At 41.7% G+C, this 18,273-nt stretch overlaps 1 protein-coding gene across 1 annotated transcript; it reads right to left on the reverse strand.

Moving 5' to 3' along the window:
* Positions 1-12,089: 12,089 nt before the first annotated feature.
* Positions 12,090-15,627, reverse strand: LOC148754339 (testis-specific Y-encoded protein 1-like). Its single transcript, XM_088795334.1, has 3 exons — positions 15,334-15,627; positions 14,743-14,854; positions 12,090-12,256 (listed from the first exon to the last, which is right to left on the reverse strand). Exons 1-3 carry the CDS (start codon positions 15,625-15,627, stop codon positions 12,090-12,092), a joined length of 573 nt encoding a protein of 190 aa, XP_088651460.1.
* Positions 15,628-18,273: the final 2,646 nt, after the last annotated feature.

Below are 18,273 nucleotides of genomic sequence, written 5' to 3' on the forward strand. Positions count from 1 at the left end.
ACTGTATTTTTCTCAGGAAAAAGGGCTTTATCAAGACCACTCAGGGCACATGGAAGTTAACAGTGTGCACTTCACACCAACATGGGAAACCTAGAATATTTTACCATTCCTCATTTCCAGCTAAGGGCAACCCTACATACCTGCAAACACTCAGGTCATCAGGGAGCTATGTAAATACACCAAAAATTCCCAAACACATACTGCATGCACACAGAGAAACCAGAGGATGCTAAGGACAACAAAAAATACTTTCAAAACAAGCAAAGTTCACATGTACACAAGAAGGTTGTATGCATTGCATGCCTAGGGGCACTTAAAGTAGCAGAAACTCCCAGGACAACTAGGGGACACTTTAGAAACATAGGTGATCCAGAGATACCAAAACATACTCATAAAATACTATTGTATGCTGAGGTGAACCAGAGTGCACTCAGGACCAGCAGTGGAATCTTCAGAAAGCCAAAATGCTAACATAGCGTAGAATGTTCTCTCAGAAACAAGAAAGGACACTTAGAATAACAATTATTCACTGAGGATCAGTAAGCAGAAAGCAAGATGAGCTGGGTGTTTGCAAAACAATTCAGGCTCAGGGAAGACCACTTGTGGCTGCTCTATTGTAAATGGGGCACCAGAAATTACTATAAAGTTTTAAAACCACAAATAGTTTGCAGCATCAATATGGGTACTCAGAAAGAAAAGGTGTTTCCATTACCACCATGCAAACCACTATGGTGCTCAAGAACCTGAGTTTATGGACAACACCAACACCACCAGCCTACATCCAAGATTATCAAGCAGAGGTCATCACCACCACAGGTCTCTTAGGGCAATGAGTTACCTTGTGACACCATGAAAGTTGTGCTCAAGACTTGCAGAAGACATCAAGGAACACAAGAATGGTACTCAAGTCTCCATGGTTTCAGGAGAATATTTAGGGCCCGCAGGAACAAACTGTTTGTCAGATACACAGGAGTACTCTCAGCATGACTCATAGTTACAACAACATAAATGCCTAAAGTAGTACCAGGTTGAATTCCGGAACACAGGAAGAACTCTGTTGTACCAAAGAAACTGAGGAAAACCAAAAATATTTGAGGAACAACAAGGCACTATCAGGAAATCCAGAATGGACAAAAACCACAGGAGGGGACATAGGGTAACCAGGTGTTGTCAGGAAAACCAGGACTTACTGAGGTTGACCAGGGCTTATCATGATCTCAGTGGGGTGATCATGCCCATGATGGAACATGGGCACCTGTTGGTGCCCACACACAGAATTTACACTCAGGATCACCAGAAGGCCCAATGGAAACATAGATTTTGCAACATCATCAATGTGTTAACAGGCACACCATGGTTCACTCACTAACACGAGTGTAACCTAGAAAACACAGGGGCATGCAGAAAAAGCAAGGTGCAAGTACTCTCGGCACCCCAAGGAGCACTCCAAAGCACCAAACAATGACTAAAAACAATCAAGAGGTGATTACACAAACATAGGCTGAATTAAAATGAGAAAATGCTCACAATCACTTGAGAGACATCAGGATAACTGGGGGACATTATGGTAACCAAGAAGCCTGTGGGAATACAAATGCACAAAAAATAAAATCAAAATATGGTAACAGTAACGCGATGTCCTTAAAAACCATCAGGAAAAAGTCAGAAACCTAAAAAGTCCCACATAGTCCACCACCGTGAGGATCACAGAACACTCAAATGGCAATACAGATATCAGTGAAAATCCAGGAACCAGGATGTGCTCAAAAGCTGTAGTGTATGTCTAGGGCCAGCTGGAGTTTCTCAAAAGGACCAGGCTACTAGAAGATACACCAAAATAACCATGGGCTGCTCAGTACTATAAAGCGTCATTTAGGATGATCACTGTCAGCTCTGGAATCCCGAAGGCAGCATATATGTGCTTAGAACAACCATTTTACACTCAGGAGAAAGTGGGCTTATTCAAAATGACCATCGATCACCCCGGATCACCAAGGAGTCTGCGTATCACTAAGGTTAACTCAGGAGCCCAAAAAGACTCTCAGGGCAATCAGAGTGCTGTGTGACACCAAGACTGACTGAGGAAGAAAAAGGTCTCATGGGACCAGGAATGGCAGTGAAAACCACCTGGAGTCATCTGAAATCACCCGTGGAAAACATAAGACACCTAAGTCTTCATCACAGTTTCCCAAGCACTCAGTACAATCATGTGGTGCTGGTGTCCTGAGCATCTCTTTGCTTCATGAATGTTTCCTAAAGTGCTTGGTTATTCATTGTAATCTAGAATGATGTCCGAAATGCCCCACACAGGTCTCAATTTTTCTGGTTGATATGATCAGCTTTAGAAATTTTGACAACACTGTGATGACTCTTGACAAATACTAATACTATTCATTGCTTTCTTTTTTTCTTTTTTTAATTTATTATTTTTTATTTATTGGGGTGACAATTGTTAGTAAAATTACATAGATTTCAGGTGTACAATTCTGTATTACATCATCTATAAATCCCATTGTGTGTTCACCACCCAGAGTCAGTTCTCCTTCCATCACCGTATATTTGAACCCCCTAACCTTCATCTCCCACCCCCCACCCTCCTTACCCTCTGGTTGATTGCCATTTTGTGGTGTCAATAATTTTCTGAAAGTACTGAGAATGACTTTATCCTTCTATAGCCTTTTACTGTTTGTCTGTATTTCCAGATGCATCTCAGTTCTTGTTGGTGTCCCCAAGATCCGTTTTCTACAACTGAATACATAGTGGTTGCACCAAGTTACTTGTGTTAGTCCTGAATGTCCTATTTGGTGCTGAAACATTTCTGGAGGTCCTGAGAGTGCCATAGTATTTCTAGAAACTAGTAGATTTAACCAGAATATTGAGTTTTTCCATGTTATCATGACTGAATCTCGTGGTTCTGGGTGCCTCATGATAATTTCCACGAGTCTCCATGGATCATGTGGGTTCACTAAAGAACCCCTGAGATAACTCACAACATCAACAGATATTCAAATACCCCAGGATGCAATCATGGCAATGAAGGAGTGTTCAAAAATTCCAATGAGCACATGGGATGCTAGACACTTGATGTAATCCAAAACCACAGCAAGGCTCTCCACAATTCTTGCACTCTGAAGACCACCAGGAAATATTAGGACAATACCTGATCACTTAGAAAAATCAAAAACAAAAGAGCTCATCAAAGGGAGCCATTGCAGAATACTGCAAGGAACTCAGGACCCACAGGGAGCACAATAGACTACTGGGGTATGCTCAAAACAACCCAGGCATGCTTAGGAATGCCTGTGGTTGTTCAGTAGCAGTTGGATCACTCAAAACCACCAAGTCACTAAAAATTTTTAGGTCTTAATTGGGAACACAATTTGATACTCAGAAATGCTGAGTGTGTCTATGACCATTAGGGAGATGTCCAGAACAACTTGCAGGTTGAGGGGAACCTGGGAAGATGAAGGAATCTAGAAAATACTCAGTTAAACATGTTGGTAATGGGACTATTAGAAGCTGCTTAATAAATCTGTGATCATTTTGAATTCAGTGTGGATATTCTTGATAATCTGGTGATGCCTGTAACCACCAGCAATTTCTCAGGAATACTTGCGTGCTTTCTGTACTATAAGAACAATGCCACATCTGCAAACATATCACAGAAACATGAAACACCCAGGGATGGCTCAGGACAACTAGCAGACATTGTTGATGAGTAAGAATGAGATCTACAGCTGCAGTAGGAGGGTCAGCCAAAACATCTCAGGAACACAAATGTCCATTTGGCACAAATGGGGTACTCTAAAACAAAGGAAAGTCCTGTACAATCAAGGAATTGGATGCCCAGTTCTACTAACCTCTTCTCTGGATATGCTGGGATGGCCAGTATCACTACCAAAACATCAGGACCAAGGAGGATTAATAAGAAGTGATTAAATATGTTGCATGATCTGGCAACTCAAAATGATCCCAAGGCTTTAGAGTATCCAATGGGCTAGTGAGGTTAAATGGAAGTCTCAGGAGCACCCATCAGGCCTCATTACTATGACGGTTATAGTACAATTTCATGGGTATTTGGGATCAGCATAGGTGACTAAGTAAGTTGACAATTTACTCCCAGCATACACAGAGCTAGTAAAAAACAGGTCCTTATTAGAATTACAATGCACTGAAAGCCACCAAGAGGCACTGCAGACAACTGGGAAAACAGTTAAGATAAATATAATAGGCTTAGAAGCGCCACAAGACTGTCATGGTCACCAGGAGAAGACCGGTACCACCACCAGACCTCAATACAAGTGCATTATCAGGATATGTAAGAAGAGTTCAGAGCCTCCAGATGTTCTTAGGATAACCAGGAGTTGCTTCATTACATTAAGGGCTGCTCAAAATAATTAAGGGCACTCAGAACTAGTAGATGAAAATCCAGTACTACCATATAGCATGAGACATCTATTAAAAAACTCAAGACCACCAAATTGCACTCAGCAAAAGCAACCTTACCTAAATAAACTAAAGTGTGTTCAGGCGCATCAGGAATTATTTCAAACAGTCATATGGCCAAGATAAGCAGGGTGAATGAGGAATATGAGGTGGCCTATTTTCACAAAGAAATACTCAGGAAGAGAAAACCCCTAACAAGAGACACAGTGGTTAGTTAGGACCAGGAGGAGTTGCCTGGACCACCAGTGGTAACTGGAAGACCTCAAGTGCTCAATAGTACCAGGAGGAACTCAAAACAACAACAAAGCTCAAGATAACCACAGTTTCTGCTTTATAAATGTAAAGAATGCAGCCAACTCACACAACACATTTATAAAATCAAGCCACCAGGGTGCTGCGGAAAACCCCAAGCATTACTGAAAACCATCACGGTCGTGAAAGAGTGCCAACAGGTGTTCAGTTTGACTCATGTTGACCTGGGCAATATCAGGACCAGCCTCATTAGCTCGGGACCACAAAGGGCACTGAGGACCAAAGCAAACTGTGTATCAGGTAGCACAAAATAATGAGAAAGACAAAAAGGATCTGAAGTCCATCAAAAGGCAGTAATGACCAACAAAAGGCACTCAGTCTCAAAGGGTCACTAGGAGGACCAACCAAAAGTGCTAAGGACCACACACGTGTGGCAGGACCCAATCTGGACACTTTTACAAATTAGAGAGCAAACAGGAAATCCAGGCAAAACTCAAAATCACCATCAAATTATCACCAAAATCTTTCATTGTTCAAGAGAAATGTGCATAACATAGCATGCCAAGTTGTCAGTCAGGAATAGCAGGAGCTCTCTGCACTACAAAGGGCTAACAGGACCACTCTGGGAATGACAGGAGCAGAACTAGGCCCTCAGTTGACACATCCAGTACAACATCAGTTGTCTTAGGAAACTTAGCAGACAATGAAGATTCTGAGGGCAGTATCAGTGCCACCAGATCTCAACATAGTCACAAGGTTCCTCATAGAAAAACCAAAAGGTGCACAGTCAAGAGTACTTCAGGCCATTCAAGACAACTTGAGGAGCACTCAGGATGCACAGGGTTTCATCAAGATTGATAGTTGCTCAGTGCTTCCAAGTGGTGATCACAGCATCCTGGGTGCCATTAATATGACTAGGTGTCACTGAACCAGCAGTGGACTTCACAGGGCACCCTATGAGCAACTGATGGCATCCAGGACTACAGGAGTGCAGGGGTTTACTACATGTCTAAACAGAACAAATATGACAGGCTATGTACCTCTGGGACACTAGCAGCAACACAGAAAATTATCAGGACAATGGGGTACATAGAGTAAAACTGTGGTGCTAAAGATAACAAAGCACTATGAGGACATCCACGGGTTTGTCAGGAAAACAAAGCAGTACAGGAAGGCCACCAAGATCTCAGGACTAACAGGAAGATTTCAGAACAATCAGGAGGCACCATATGACACACAGGGTGCAAATGATGACCCAGAGGCATTCAATGGGACCAGTATATACCATGCATCAATCAGGAAATAAAGAGTTTTAAGGGTTAATTTAGCATGAACAGTAGAAACTCAGAACAACCCTGTGGCCCTCAGGACTGCTGCATATATCTAAGGACTATTAGAGAAATCTCAGGACAAACAAGAAATGTTCACTGACACTAGCACACTGTCAGAGTCACCAAAAAGTAACATGAGCAAGAGGATGCTCAAAACTCTTTGAAATATACAGGACACCCACAGACACGTCATGTCCACCAGGGTGTACTCATAAACACCCAATGACATCACAGACCAGAAAAGTCACTCAGGACAATCAGAGATATGTGAGGACCACCACAAAGCACTTAGGAATACCAACTAAACATTGGAATAAGCAGGGGTAATCAAGCCAAGCCATGCAGCAAAACTCACAACAAGCAGCAATAATTCAGCATGACCAAAACACTATGAAAATCACGAAAGTTCATTGAGAACAAATTATTAGAAACAGAACCAGTATGGTATAACAATGAAATACAAGGGGTGCTCAGGGCCACAATGGTTCTTCCTTTAACATGAGGTGGGACTTATGAATCACAAAGAACACAAGAACCCCAAGTACACTGTGGGCAATCAGGATTCCTTAGGATAAGGAGGCCATGATCAAGAACACTCAGTAGCAATGACAACATAGAAATGGAGGCATGAGGTGAGACTCTTGCAATCTCCCCTGGAATTAAGAACAAATTGGAGAGCTATAAACCCACAAAGGACTCCCTGTGCACCAGACAGGCAAGACTAAGAGGCATGCAACTGAAATAATATAAAAGATAAATTGGACAAGCAAGGGAGAAGAGAATGTGGAAGAGTGGAGACATATGACCCCCACGGGTTGTAGGACAGACACCGACCAGAGCTCGAAGCTCAGAGCTCCCTTCATTCTGGAGCTATCACAGTTACCGGACCAGGGAGAATTTTGACTGCTAGTGCTCCCTTTATCTCCCACAATCCTGTTCTGTGAGGGATCAGCATGTAACATCCCTGAACACAAAGCTCACAACAGAGACCTCGGAGCAAAGACTAAGGGTAGAAGAGTGAAATTGGCCGATAAGCCTTCACTGCCAAGCATAGGATGGAAGGTTTAGACATAAAGCCTAGCTGACTCTTCCCTACCATCTGAAAGTTTGCCTCACCCCACCCACGAGTGCTAGAAGTGGAACAGTAAGAGTGTCAGATGAAAAGAACAGAAGTTTGTAGTTCTGAGACCTGTGACCATCAGCCATGATATCACAGTCGAACTAGTTCCAGTGAAGGGGAGGGAGCCAAGTGTGCAGGACTGGCAGTGTTGGTGGTGGATGCCATTGCTCAGAGCCACCTCTCACAATCCACCCTCCTCCTGCCCCACCCATCTGTCCAGATCCCTGTAGGAGTAAACACAGCCACAGAAACACACAGGCCCTGATTCTGATGAAGGAAGAGTTTTGGTACTTCAGAATATCTCCATATCCCCCAACAGATGTGCTGCCCTGATACCCAGGTAACCCATTCACAGAAGACATGCCCAATTTACAGGGAATGCCCCCATGAGTGAGAAGCAGGAACAGTGCAGAGCAAATGTAATGCTATGGGGTGAGAGAGAGAATAAAAGGTTTTACTCAGAGAGAAAATAAAGCATTCTACCAGCACTTGGTGTAAACAAAAGAGGACCTCATCCTACCAACTTGTTGTAGTACAACCTTTCGTTGCCTAGGAAGATAAGTGCCAATCCATTAATTGTCATGAATAATTCAGGTAAAAATACAGCTCAGAATGAGAATAACAAGTCTCTAGAAATTGAGCTTAAAGACATGGAAATCAGTGACTTAAATGACAGAGAATTCAATATTGCAGTTCGGAAAAAAAAAAAAAAAACACAACAATTTGTTGAAAAAAACCAAAAAACACAGACATGTAATTTAATGAACTCAGGAATACAATCAAAGAAGAAAAAAAAACTGAACATTTTACCAGACATATTGAAATTTTTAAAAGTGAATCAAATAGAATTTCTGGAAAGTAAGTACTCAATAAAAGAAATGAAGCATGAAATTGCCAGTTTAGGGAGTAGATTTCACCAGATGGAGGAAAGAATCAGTGACATTGAAGATTGAGTCTGGAAATTACACAGATGGAAGAAGAGAGAGTCTTGAGACTTAAAATAAATGAAAGAACCCTACAAGAACTTTCTGATTCCATCTGATTTCTGGAATTTGTATTTTCCAGAAAGAGCAATACAAAAATAATCAGCATACCAGACAGAGTAGAAAGGGAGAAGAGAACAGAGAGTATATTGAAACAAATAGTTGAGAACGTCCCAAACTTCTGGAAAGAACTAGATCCTCAAATCCAAGAAATCAATAGAACACCTAATTATCTCAATGCCAACAGGCCTTTTCTCAAAGCACATTGTATTGCAGCTGTCAAAAATTACTACAAAAAAAAATAAATCTCAAGGCATCCAGGGAAAAGAAGATGGCAACCTGCAAAGGAAAACCCATCAGATTTACCAGATTTCTGAGCAAAATCTCTACAAGGCAGGAGAGAGTGGAATCAAATATTCAAACTATGGGAAGAGAGAAATTATGAGCCAATAATAATATATACAGCAAATAAATTATATGAAGGAGGAATAAAGATCTTTCCAGACAAATAGAAGCTGAGGGTACTTTCTAACATACAACCTGCAAAACAAGCAATATTGAAGGAGTCCATTTGACTTGAAACAAAATAGCTAAAGAATAGAAAATGATGTTTAGTATTACCATCAGACAGACAGAAGCAGGAAATGGCAACATTTACATCAAAAGGACATATAAAGTTAAACATAACATATGGGATAAAGAAGAGAGGAAGGCAATGGAGGAGGAGGAAAAGGAGGAAGGAGAAAAGGAGGATAAGGAGAAGGTGAAGAAACATTAAAAAAAAAAAAAAAAACAGGAAAAGAAAACTTGCTATTACTGCTCAGAAGTGAACTCACGGCATGAATATGGATAATTTGTGGCAAATAAATAGAAAAGGGGATAGCATAAAAGTCTGAATGGGGCCAAGGATGGCAAAAGTAAGCACGCTGAAGAAAATGGAATACTGTCAACGTGAAATTTTGTTTTACATAAACTTAATGGTAACCACTATTAACAAATCCAGAAGTTAAATGTATAACTTATGAAAAGGAGAAACAGAAGGTAAAATAATAGAATACCACCACACAGAAATAATAGGCAGAAACAAAAAGGCAAAGAAACAATGGAGACACAGTCGTATCAGAAAACTAAAGAAATAATGATAGGAAATCCTCATATTTCAATAACCATCGTAAACATAAGTGGACTGATCTCACCAATAAAAAGACACAGAATAGCAGACTCGATCAAAAATCAAAATCTAAACACATCCTGCCTCCAAGAGACACATTTCAGATACAAAGACAAATATAGACTCAATGGAAAAGGGTGGAAATAGACGCTCCAAACAAATGGTATTCAGAGATAATCAGGTGTAACCATAATGATGATCAGATGAAACAGACTTCAGGATAAAAAGGTAACAAGAGAAAAAGATGGATATTTCATAATGATAAACAGGACTATACCACATGGAGACATACCAGTCATCAATATTTTTGGCTCCAATCAGGATGCACAAAAATATGCAAAGCAACTACTACAGATCTAAATGGAAAAATTGACCAAAACACAATTAGGTAGGAAACCTAAATACATTATTGACATCTATGGATAGATTATCCAAACAGAAAATAAAGAAAGAAATATCAGCTGTAAATGACACATTAGATTAAATGGACATAATTCAAATTTAGAGAGCTCTTCATATCAGAACTTCAGTCTAGACATTCTGTCCTACTGTACATGGAACATGCTCAAGGATAGACCATACACTGGGACATGAAACTGGCTTCAGCAAATTCAAGATGATTGAAATCATCCCAAGCATACTCTCTGATCACAAGACTTGAAAACTGGATACCAACTGTTAAAAGCAACCAGGAAAATAACAGAAATGTATGGAGATTAAACAAGCTACTCTTTTTTTAAAATTTATTTTTTAAATTTATTGGGGTGACAATTCTTAGTAAAATTACATAGATTTCAGGTGTACAATTCTGTATTACATCATCTATAAACCCCATTGTGTGTTCACCACCCGGATTCAGTTCTCGTTCCATCACCATATATTTGATCCCCCTTATCTTCATCTCCCACTCCCCATCCCCCTTACCCTGTGGTAACCACTAAACTATTTTCTGTGTCTATGAGTTTCTGTTACTCATTTATTTGTCTTGTTCTTTTGTTATTTTTAGTTTATATACCACATATCAGTGAAATCACATGATTCTCTGCTTTTTCTATCTGACTTATTCGCTCAGCATTACACTCTCAAGATCCATCCATATTGTCACAAATGTTCCTATAACATCTTTTCTCATTGCCGAAGAGTATTCCATTGTGTATATATACACCACAACTTCTTTATCCATTCATCTATCTAAAGACATTTTGGTTGTTTCCATGTCTTGGCCACCATAAACAAAGCTGCAATGAACATTGGAGCACCCATGACTTTATCTAAAAATGTTTTCAGATTTTTTGGGTAGATAACCACGAGAGGGATTGCTGGATCATATGGCAATTCTATTCATAATTTTTTGAGGAACCTCCACACTGCCTTCCATAACGGCTGCACCAGTCTGCATTCCCACCAACAGTGTATGAGGGGTCCTTTTTCTCCACAGCCTCTCCAACACTAAACAAGCTACTCTTAATGAACGACTAGGTCAAAAAAGAAAAAAAGAGGATTGATCAAAATTATAAAGAAACAAATGACAATGAAAATACATCCCACCCCAAATATTGGGATGCAGCAAAAGCAGTTTTAAGAGGAATGTTTATATCATTACAGACCTATCTCAAGAAAGAATAAAAATCCCAGATAAATAACCTCACATGACACTTTAAATAAGTAGAATGAGAAGAATAAATGAAACCCAAAGTCAGCACAAGGAAGAAAATAATAAAAATCAGAGCAGAACTAAATGAAATAGAGAAAACGATGACAGTAGGAAAGAATAATGCAAAACAATTTCTATGATTTTTCCCTCTGTTTCTCCTTTGATGAGATTAACAAAATTGATAATAGAAATAGACTCACTGAGATCAAAAGAGAAAAGACGCAAACAAACAAAATAAGAAATGAAAGATGGGGAGGTACTACAGATGCCACAGAAAAACGAAGGATCATCAAAAAATATTATGTAGGATTATATGCCGTCAAATTCAATAACCTAGAAGAAATGGACATGTTCTTAGGAATATACAGCTTGCATAGTTGGAATCACGAACAATTGAAAATACTGAATAAGCTGATGAGATGTTAGAAAAATTGAATCAGTAATCCATAAACTTCCCAAAAGAAAAGTTCAGGACCAGATGGCTTCACTAGTAAACACTACCCAACATTCAACGTGGATCTAATACCTGTGCAACTCAAAGTCTTCCAAAAAATTTGAAGTAGAGACAATACTCTTTACTCATGTTATAAGGCAAACCAAAACGTGGTGAGGATAACACACAAAAAAAGAAAATTACAGAGCAATAGCTCTGATGAATACAGATGCAAAAATCCTAAACAAAATTCCAGTGAATCAAATGCAACAATGCAGTAAAGATTATTCATCACGAGAAAGTACAGTTCATGTCAGGAACACAAGATGGTTCAACGTATGCAAATCAATGAATGTGATACACCACATAAGAAAAAGGAGGGACAAAAAACACATGATCATATAAATAGATGCAGACAAATCGTTTGAGAAAAAGCAATATCTATTTATGATTAAAATACTCAATAAAATTGGGGATAAGGGGAAGGTGAGAGGTTTTGAAAAATAGTCGGTAACCACAAGATGGTCATGGGGGTTTGAAAATTAATTTGGGGAACGTACAGAGGGATAGTGGATGGGGGAGTGGGGTTCACACAGGGTGAGGGATATAAATGATAAACATCTAAGTTTTGCTTTGTCTTGTGCACCTGAAACTAATAAAAAAAAAATTGGTATAGAAAGTATACTAAAATTATTTTGGTTATGGCCTGGGAGACCCCAGGTCAGCCATCCTGCCAGGTTTGGCAAAGTAGTAGTCAGAGAACCAGTTGAAAAAGTTAGGGCTGCTGTCTACATTCCTGCAGCAATCGGCTTCACATGCATAGTTCGGGTACCAATGAATTGAGATGGCATGAGACGTCTTATAACCTGCAGGAAGAGAAGTATATGAAAAGACACTGGATCACATTCCGACTTTCACACACCGCTTGTGGACACTATCTAGGCAGCCTCCTCTTACCCATGACATGGATGACATACCAATTCACAATCACCTTATTGTGCAAGCAGATGTTGTTCCAAAAGAACAATGTGATATTGCAGAAATCACAGCAATGTCTGAATTAATGGACCTGACACAAGATGTGGATGAGAAGTCCTTAGAGCTGGGCTTCTCAATTTGACTGCCATTAAACAATAGGCAGGGCACAAGCACAAGGTGCATGCCAGCCTGGAACGAAATCTGCTGGAAGGATGCCGGAGCCATACTCAGTCAGGTGGCACACATCTGCACCAATCAGAAAGAAGCCCTGGGGACATGGGACCCAGGCCTTCCTGCCTAAGTACCACCTATCGAGCTTCCCCCATCTCTCCTGCTTCTTGGCCAAACTTCTACTATAGGCCCACCACAAGAAACCCTCACATTGTCCAGTCCCACCCTCTCCAATTACCAGACTGCAGAAAGTTCAGTGAAGCTGGCATCATGGTGTTTTCCTGGACATGTGTGCCAGCTGCTGGGACACTGTGTGCTAGGCCAGACTTCCCACTACCAAATCACAATTTTGGAGTACTTGTCACATTGATCCACAGGGAGCTCTCAGGAAATAACCGAATGAATTCACCAGTGCAGGCTACCCCTAATATGGGCATATCTGAGGGCCAAGCTGTGGACACTGTTAGGACTTTACCTGTAGTGGTCTGTGGACTTCATATTTGCAGAGTTGACCTCCTGTATTCAAGAGAAACTAAGCCCCGCATTCTGTCTGCCTGTTTCTCTCTCTCTCTCTCTCTCTCTCTCTCTCTCTCTCTCTCTCTCTCTCTCTCTCTCTCTCACTCTCACTCTCGCACTCTCTCTTACCCTCTTTCCTGCTCCTGTTCTCATTTATTTCTCTTTCTGCCTCCCTGTCTTTGTGTCGCTCACCCCCCCCCCCCCATGTTCTCAAACTCAGGTTTTCTGTGAGGTCCAGCAAAGGCCGAGGTTCTGCAAATAAAGCACACATTAGAGTGTCTTGAGCACCTGAGCACCCACCACTCAATTGCCCTAAAATAACCCGAGTCTCTGTGTGGTTACACCTTTGTTAGCTCCTTCTCACATTGGTCATGCCAGGGTACCTGCCTTCTTTTCAACAACAGATTCTAGGAATCCTGACAAACATCCCTCCAGCTGGGCCATGTCACTTCACAAATCTTAGAGACTCGGGCTAGTGTTACACTGACACAATTGCCTCCTTGTCTTGGTGAACACTGAGACCATTGCTTCAAACAGCGGAAGGGATGAGCTGTGCTGCTTACTGGTCAGCAGCTCAGAAAGATACACAGCTTTCCTGTTACAGTCAGAGTCGATGGAATTGTTCCACAACACAAACTCTAGGGCAAGTGGTTCCTGCTGTTGTGCAGCGTGCACAGCAGAATGCTCCCCAGCCAACCCCATCTTTCCAGTCCTGTTGACCATGACAGAGAACAAACTGAGGAGGATGTTTCCATAAGGCTCACCAGACAATGTTGTGATTGAAGAAATGTGTATTGTTCTCTGGAATAAACATCTCCAACATCTCCCCAAGGCATTTTTGTCTTACACATGTAACCTCATGGGAAAGGTTCCTTATTCGCCTGATAATGTAAACAAATGTGTATGATATGGGGTTTCTTTCACTCTTGCATATTCTGATTGGGACCATTTGGTGTAAGTGTTTACAGGACCTGTCTGCCAACACAGGTGTTTTACTCTCTCTGTTCAATCCCAAGAGGCATGCAAAGACACTGCCCATATACTGCACTGCATCAGTGACACTGTTGGTCAGAACTCTGTCATCTGGTAGTTCACAATAGCAGAAAGTTCAGATGATTTTTTATGAGCTGAGAGAACAAATGTGAAAGATCACTCTGTGAATACACACACACACACACACACACACACACAGCAACACATATACATATATGGTGTTCTTATATCCATACATATATGCTACTTACCTGCTTACATGCAGGGCTACATTTGGACATATTAGTTATTATTTTCTAAGACAGTAGCAATGTTATGTGCCAACATGTTTTGTAACTCTGTATGTAACACCTCATGCCACTGTGAAGGCTGACAAATTCCATTTCTCCTCCCATTTGATTTTCAGGATAGGATGGGAAAACTGGGATTGCTCTGGAGAGGGAGGAACAGTGAATGGGACCATGATGGAGATGTAGGGCCTGCCAAGAGGTAACAATGGGAGCCTGGCATGTGTACAGCAGAATTCTCCTCCTAACATGTCCCGCTTGACAAATTCAGCCTCAGACATTCACAGAGTGATCTTTCACTGGTATCACTGGAGGAATACAGGAGGAACATGAGGGACACAGTGGCCCAGCACCCGTGCCTCACCCCTTGTGCCCAATCTGTACCTATCGTGAGCACCACCACTTACCAGCAAAGCTAACATGATACTCCTTGATGATCACTTCATTGTGGAAGTAGGGATTACCCCGAAAGAAAAAGTTCAACTGACAGTGATACCTGAGGTGGCTCAATTCCTGCACCTGCCATGTCCAAGAGGTCGAGAAAAGGGACATGTCTTCTAGCTTGCTGAGCTTGCATGCTGGCAGGTCTCCGGCACCTTCTCCAAATGACAGCACCCTTTCCGGCGCCCCCAGCCCTGCTCCCACTACCGCCAACCCTGGCACATCATCTCACCTCCAAATTGGTCATGCCCAGGACACTGTGTCCTTGAAATGTCTGCAGTGTGTCAGGTAGCCCCCATACACGTTGCCCGGGCACACTCCCTGAGGCCAAGGAAGTGTGCTTGGGTAACCGCTGTGTCAGAAGAATTGGCCGATAATTTCTGCTCAGACGCCTGAGGACTCTCCTGGTCCTCCTACACCTGACACCAGACGTGCGTTCAAGGCACTCGGGCCCTTCCCTCAGCCCTTACCGGGCTTCCACCTGGCCTTTGTCTTTTCTGCCTGCCGTGGCTGTCTTCCGTTCAGCAGCGAACCCCAGGAGTCACCCGTAAGCATACGGCTTTGGCCCAGAAGCCATGGATGCACTGGATGATGTTCCTTCTACGCTCCAGATGCGGCTGCCTGCTCTCACAGATCTTGTGCCTCAGCCGATAGTAGGCGCTACTGTGCCGGGCCTGCTCAACACTCAGCTGTAACTGAAGGGCCTGCAGCAGCTCAGGTGGGGACTGCGGGCTGTACCCAGACCGCCGGCGTGGTGCCAGCAGGGCCGGCCCAGGCTTGTCCTTCCACACCTGGGCCTGTGACTCCTCCTCACTCCCAACACACTGTACCTCGTTCTGTCCGTCCCCCATGACCCCGAGTTCCTCCACTTGCCGGACCTCCGAATAAATCGTCCACAGACTCCTGGGCCACCACTTCCTCTTCTGTCACGACCTCTACCTCATGTGCGAAGTACTTTACAAGCAGCACTGCCTCATGTGGCCACGCGCGGGCCCCTCCTTCCTGCTCTGACGCCACGCTGAGGATGGAGGCCTCTGCCACCCTCGCACCTGCGGCAGCCTGGACATGTGTGCCACCGGCTGGGACACTGGGCGCTAGGCCAGATTTCCCACTACCAAATCATAGTCTTGTCATATTTGTCCAACTGTTCCACAAGGAGCTCTCAGGAAATAGCCCATAGTATATGTGACATGGATAACACAGAATATCCCGGTAATTGGCATGTCTGGTAACCAAGCTGCAGACACTGGCAAGGATTCTACAAGTACAGGGCTGTGATGTTAATATTTGAATAGTTGACCTCCTGTTCTCAAGGGCAAATAAACACCTCATTAAAGGGATCATTCTATTGGCCTGTTCCTCTCTCTCTCTCCCCCTCTCTCCTTCATTTGCTCTCTCACTCCATCCCTGCCTCCCTGCCTTCTCCCTCTCTCTTCTGCTATCTGTCCTTTCTGTCTTTCTATCCTTACTTCCTTCACTGTGTGATTCCGTGTCTTTGTTTCTCTCACTGTCCCATGTTCTGGAACCTTGAGTTTTCTGTGAGGTCCAGCAAAGTGAACGTTTGCAAATAAAGCTCGTACTAGAGTGTCTTCGGCACCGACAACTGAATTGCCCTAAATGAATCTTTTTTTTCCACATTTTTTATTAGTTTCAGGTGCCCAAAACTATGTAATAGTTAGACATTTATCATTTATATCCCTCAAACAGTGACAACCCACCACCCCCTTCCACTACCCCTTTGACATCAGACACAGTCATTACATTTCCACTGTCTCTATGTATATATATAAAAAAATTGTAGTTGACATTCATTATTGTGCAGCTTCAGCTTCAGGTGTACAGTGCAGTGATCAGGCATCTACATCATCCCTGAAGTGGTCTCCCTAATGAGACAAGTGTCCATGGGATACCCTACAAAATCTTTACAACATTATTGATTACATTCCCCAAATTGACTGTCATACCCTTGTGGCAATCTTGTGGTTATGGACTGTGACTTCTACTCCCCTCACCTTCCCCCTTGTCCCAACTCCCCCTCCCATCTAGCAACCCTCAGTTTTTTTCTCTGTCTCTGAGACTGTTTGTGATTAGTTCATTCATTTATTTTTTTTCTTCAGATTCCACATATAAGTGAGATCATATGGTATTTGTCTTTCTCTGTCTGGCTTATTTCACTTAACATAATGTTCTCTAGGTCCATCCAGATTATTGCAAATGGTAAGACTTCATTCTTCTTTATGTCTGGGTAATGTTCCATTGTTTAAATGTACCATAGTTTCTTAATCCAGTTGTTTAATGAAGGGCATTTTTGGTTGTTTCTTTGTCTTGGCTACTTGTGTATTGGGCTGCAATAAACATAGGGGTGCATACATTTTCTTTTTTTAATTAGAGTTTTGGATTTCCAGATAGTCATGTAGGAGTGGAATTGCTGGATCATAAGGTAGTTCCATTTTCAGATTTTTGATGTACCTCAATACAGTTTTCCATAGTGACTGCACCAGTCAGCAATCCCACCAACAATGCACAAGGATTTCCTTTTCTCCACTACCTCGCCAGCACTTGTTCATTGTTGATTTATTGATGATAGCCATTTTGTCTGAGGTGAGGTGGTATCTCATTGTGTTTTTTATTTGCATTTATCTAGTGATTAGTGAGGTTGTGCATTTTTTCATATATCTGTTTGCCATCTGTATATCCTTTTTTTTAGAAAAATGTCTCTTCATGTCCTCTGCCCATTTTTTAATTGGGTTGTTTGTTTTTTTGGGAAATGAGTTGAGTGATTTTTTTTTTTTAATTTGGGATATTAAACCCATATCAGATATGTCATTGGCAAATATCTTCTCCCATTTGGTACGATCCCTTTTTGTTTTATTGATGGTTTCCTTTGCTGTGAAAACACTTTTTAGTTTGATGTAATCCCACATGTTTGTTTTTTCTCTTACTTCCCTTCCCTAAGGGGATATATCAATAAAAATCTCACTCCAGGTTATGTCTGTAGTTTCATCCTATCTTTTCTGCTAGGAATGTTGTGGTTTCAGATCTTACAGGTAAGGCTTTAATCCATTTTGAATTTATTCTTGTATATGGTGTAAGGAGGTGGACCAGCTTCTTTTTTTTTTTTTTTTTTGCATATGTCTGTCTGGGTCTCCCAGCACCATTTATTGAATACACTGTCTTTTTATCATACCGTAAATTCTTGCTTGCATTGTCATCGGTTAAATGACCACATAGGCATGGATTTATTCTGGACTCTCTATTCTGTTCCATTGATCTGTGTCTGTTTTTATGCCAGTACCATGTTGTTTTGATTATTGCAGCCTTGTAGTATAATTTGATGTCAGGTATCATTATACCTCCCACTTTGTTCTTATTTCTTAAAGTTGCCGAGGCTATCCGATGTCTTTTATAATTTCATATATATTTTCGGATTATATGTTCTATTTCTGTGAAAAATGTCCTTGGTAGTTTGATAGGAATAGCGTTGAATCTGTATATTT

Source organism: Rhinolophus sinicus, unplaced genomic scaffold (assembly GCF_057876585.1).
Source record: "Rhinolophus sinicus isolate RSI-liver-muscle unplaced genomic scaffold, RSI-T2T HiC_scaffold_23, whole genome shotgun sequence".
NCBI lineage: Eukaryota > Metazoa > Chordata > Mammalia > Chiroptera > Rhinolophidae > Rhinolophus > Rhinolophus sinicus.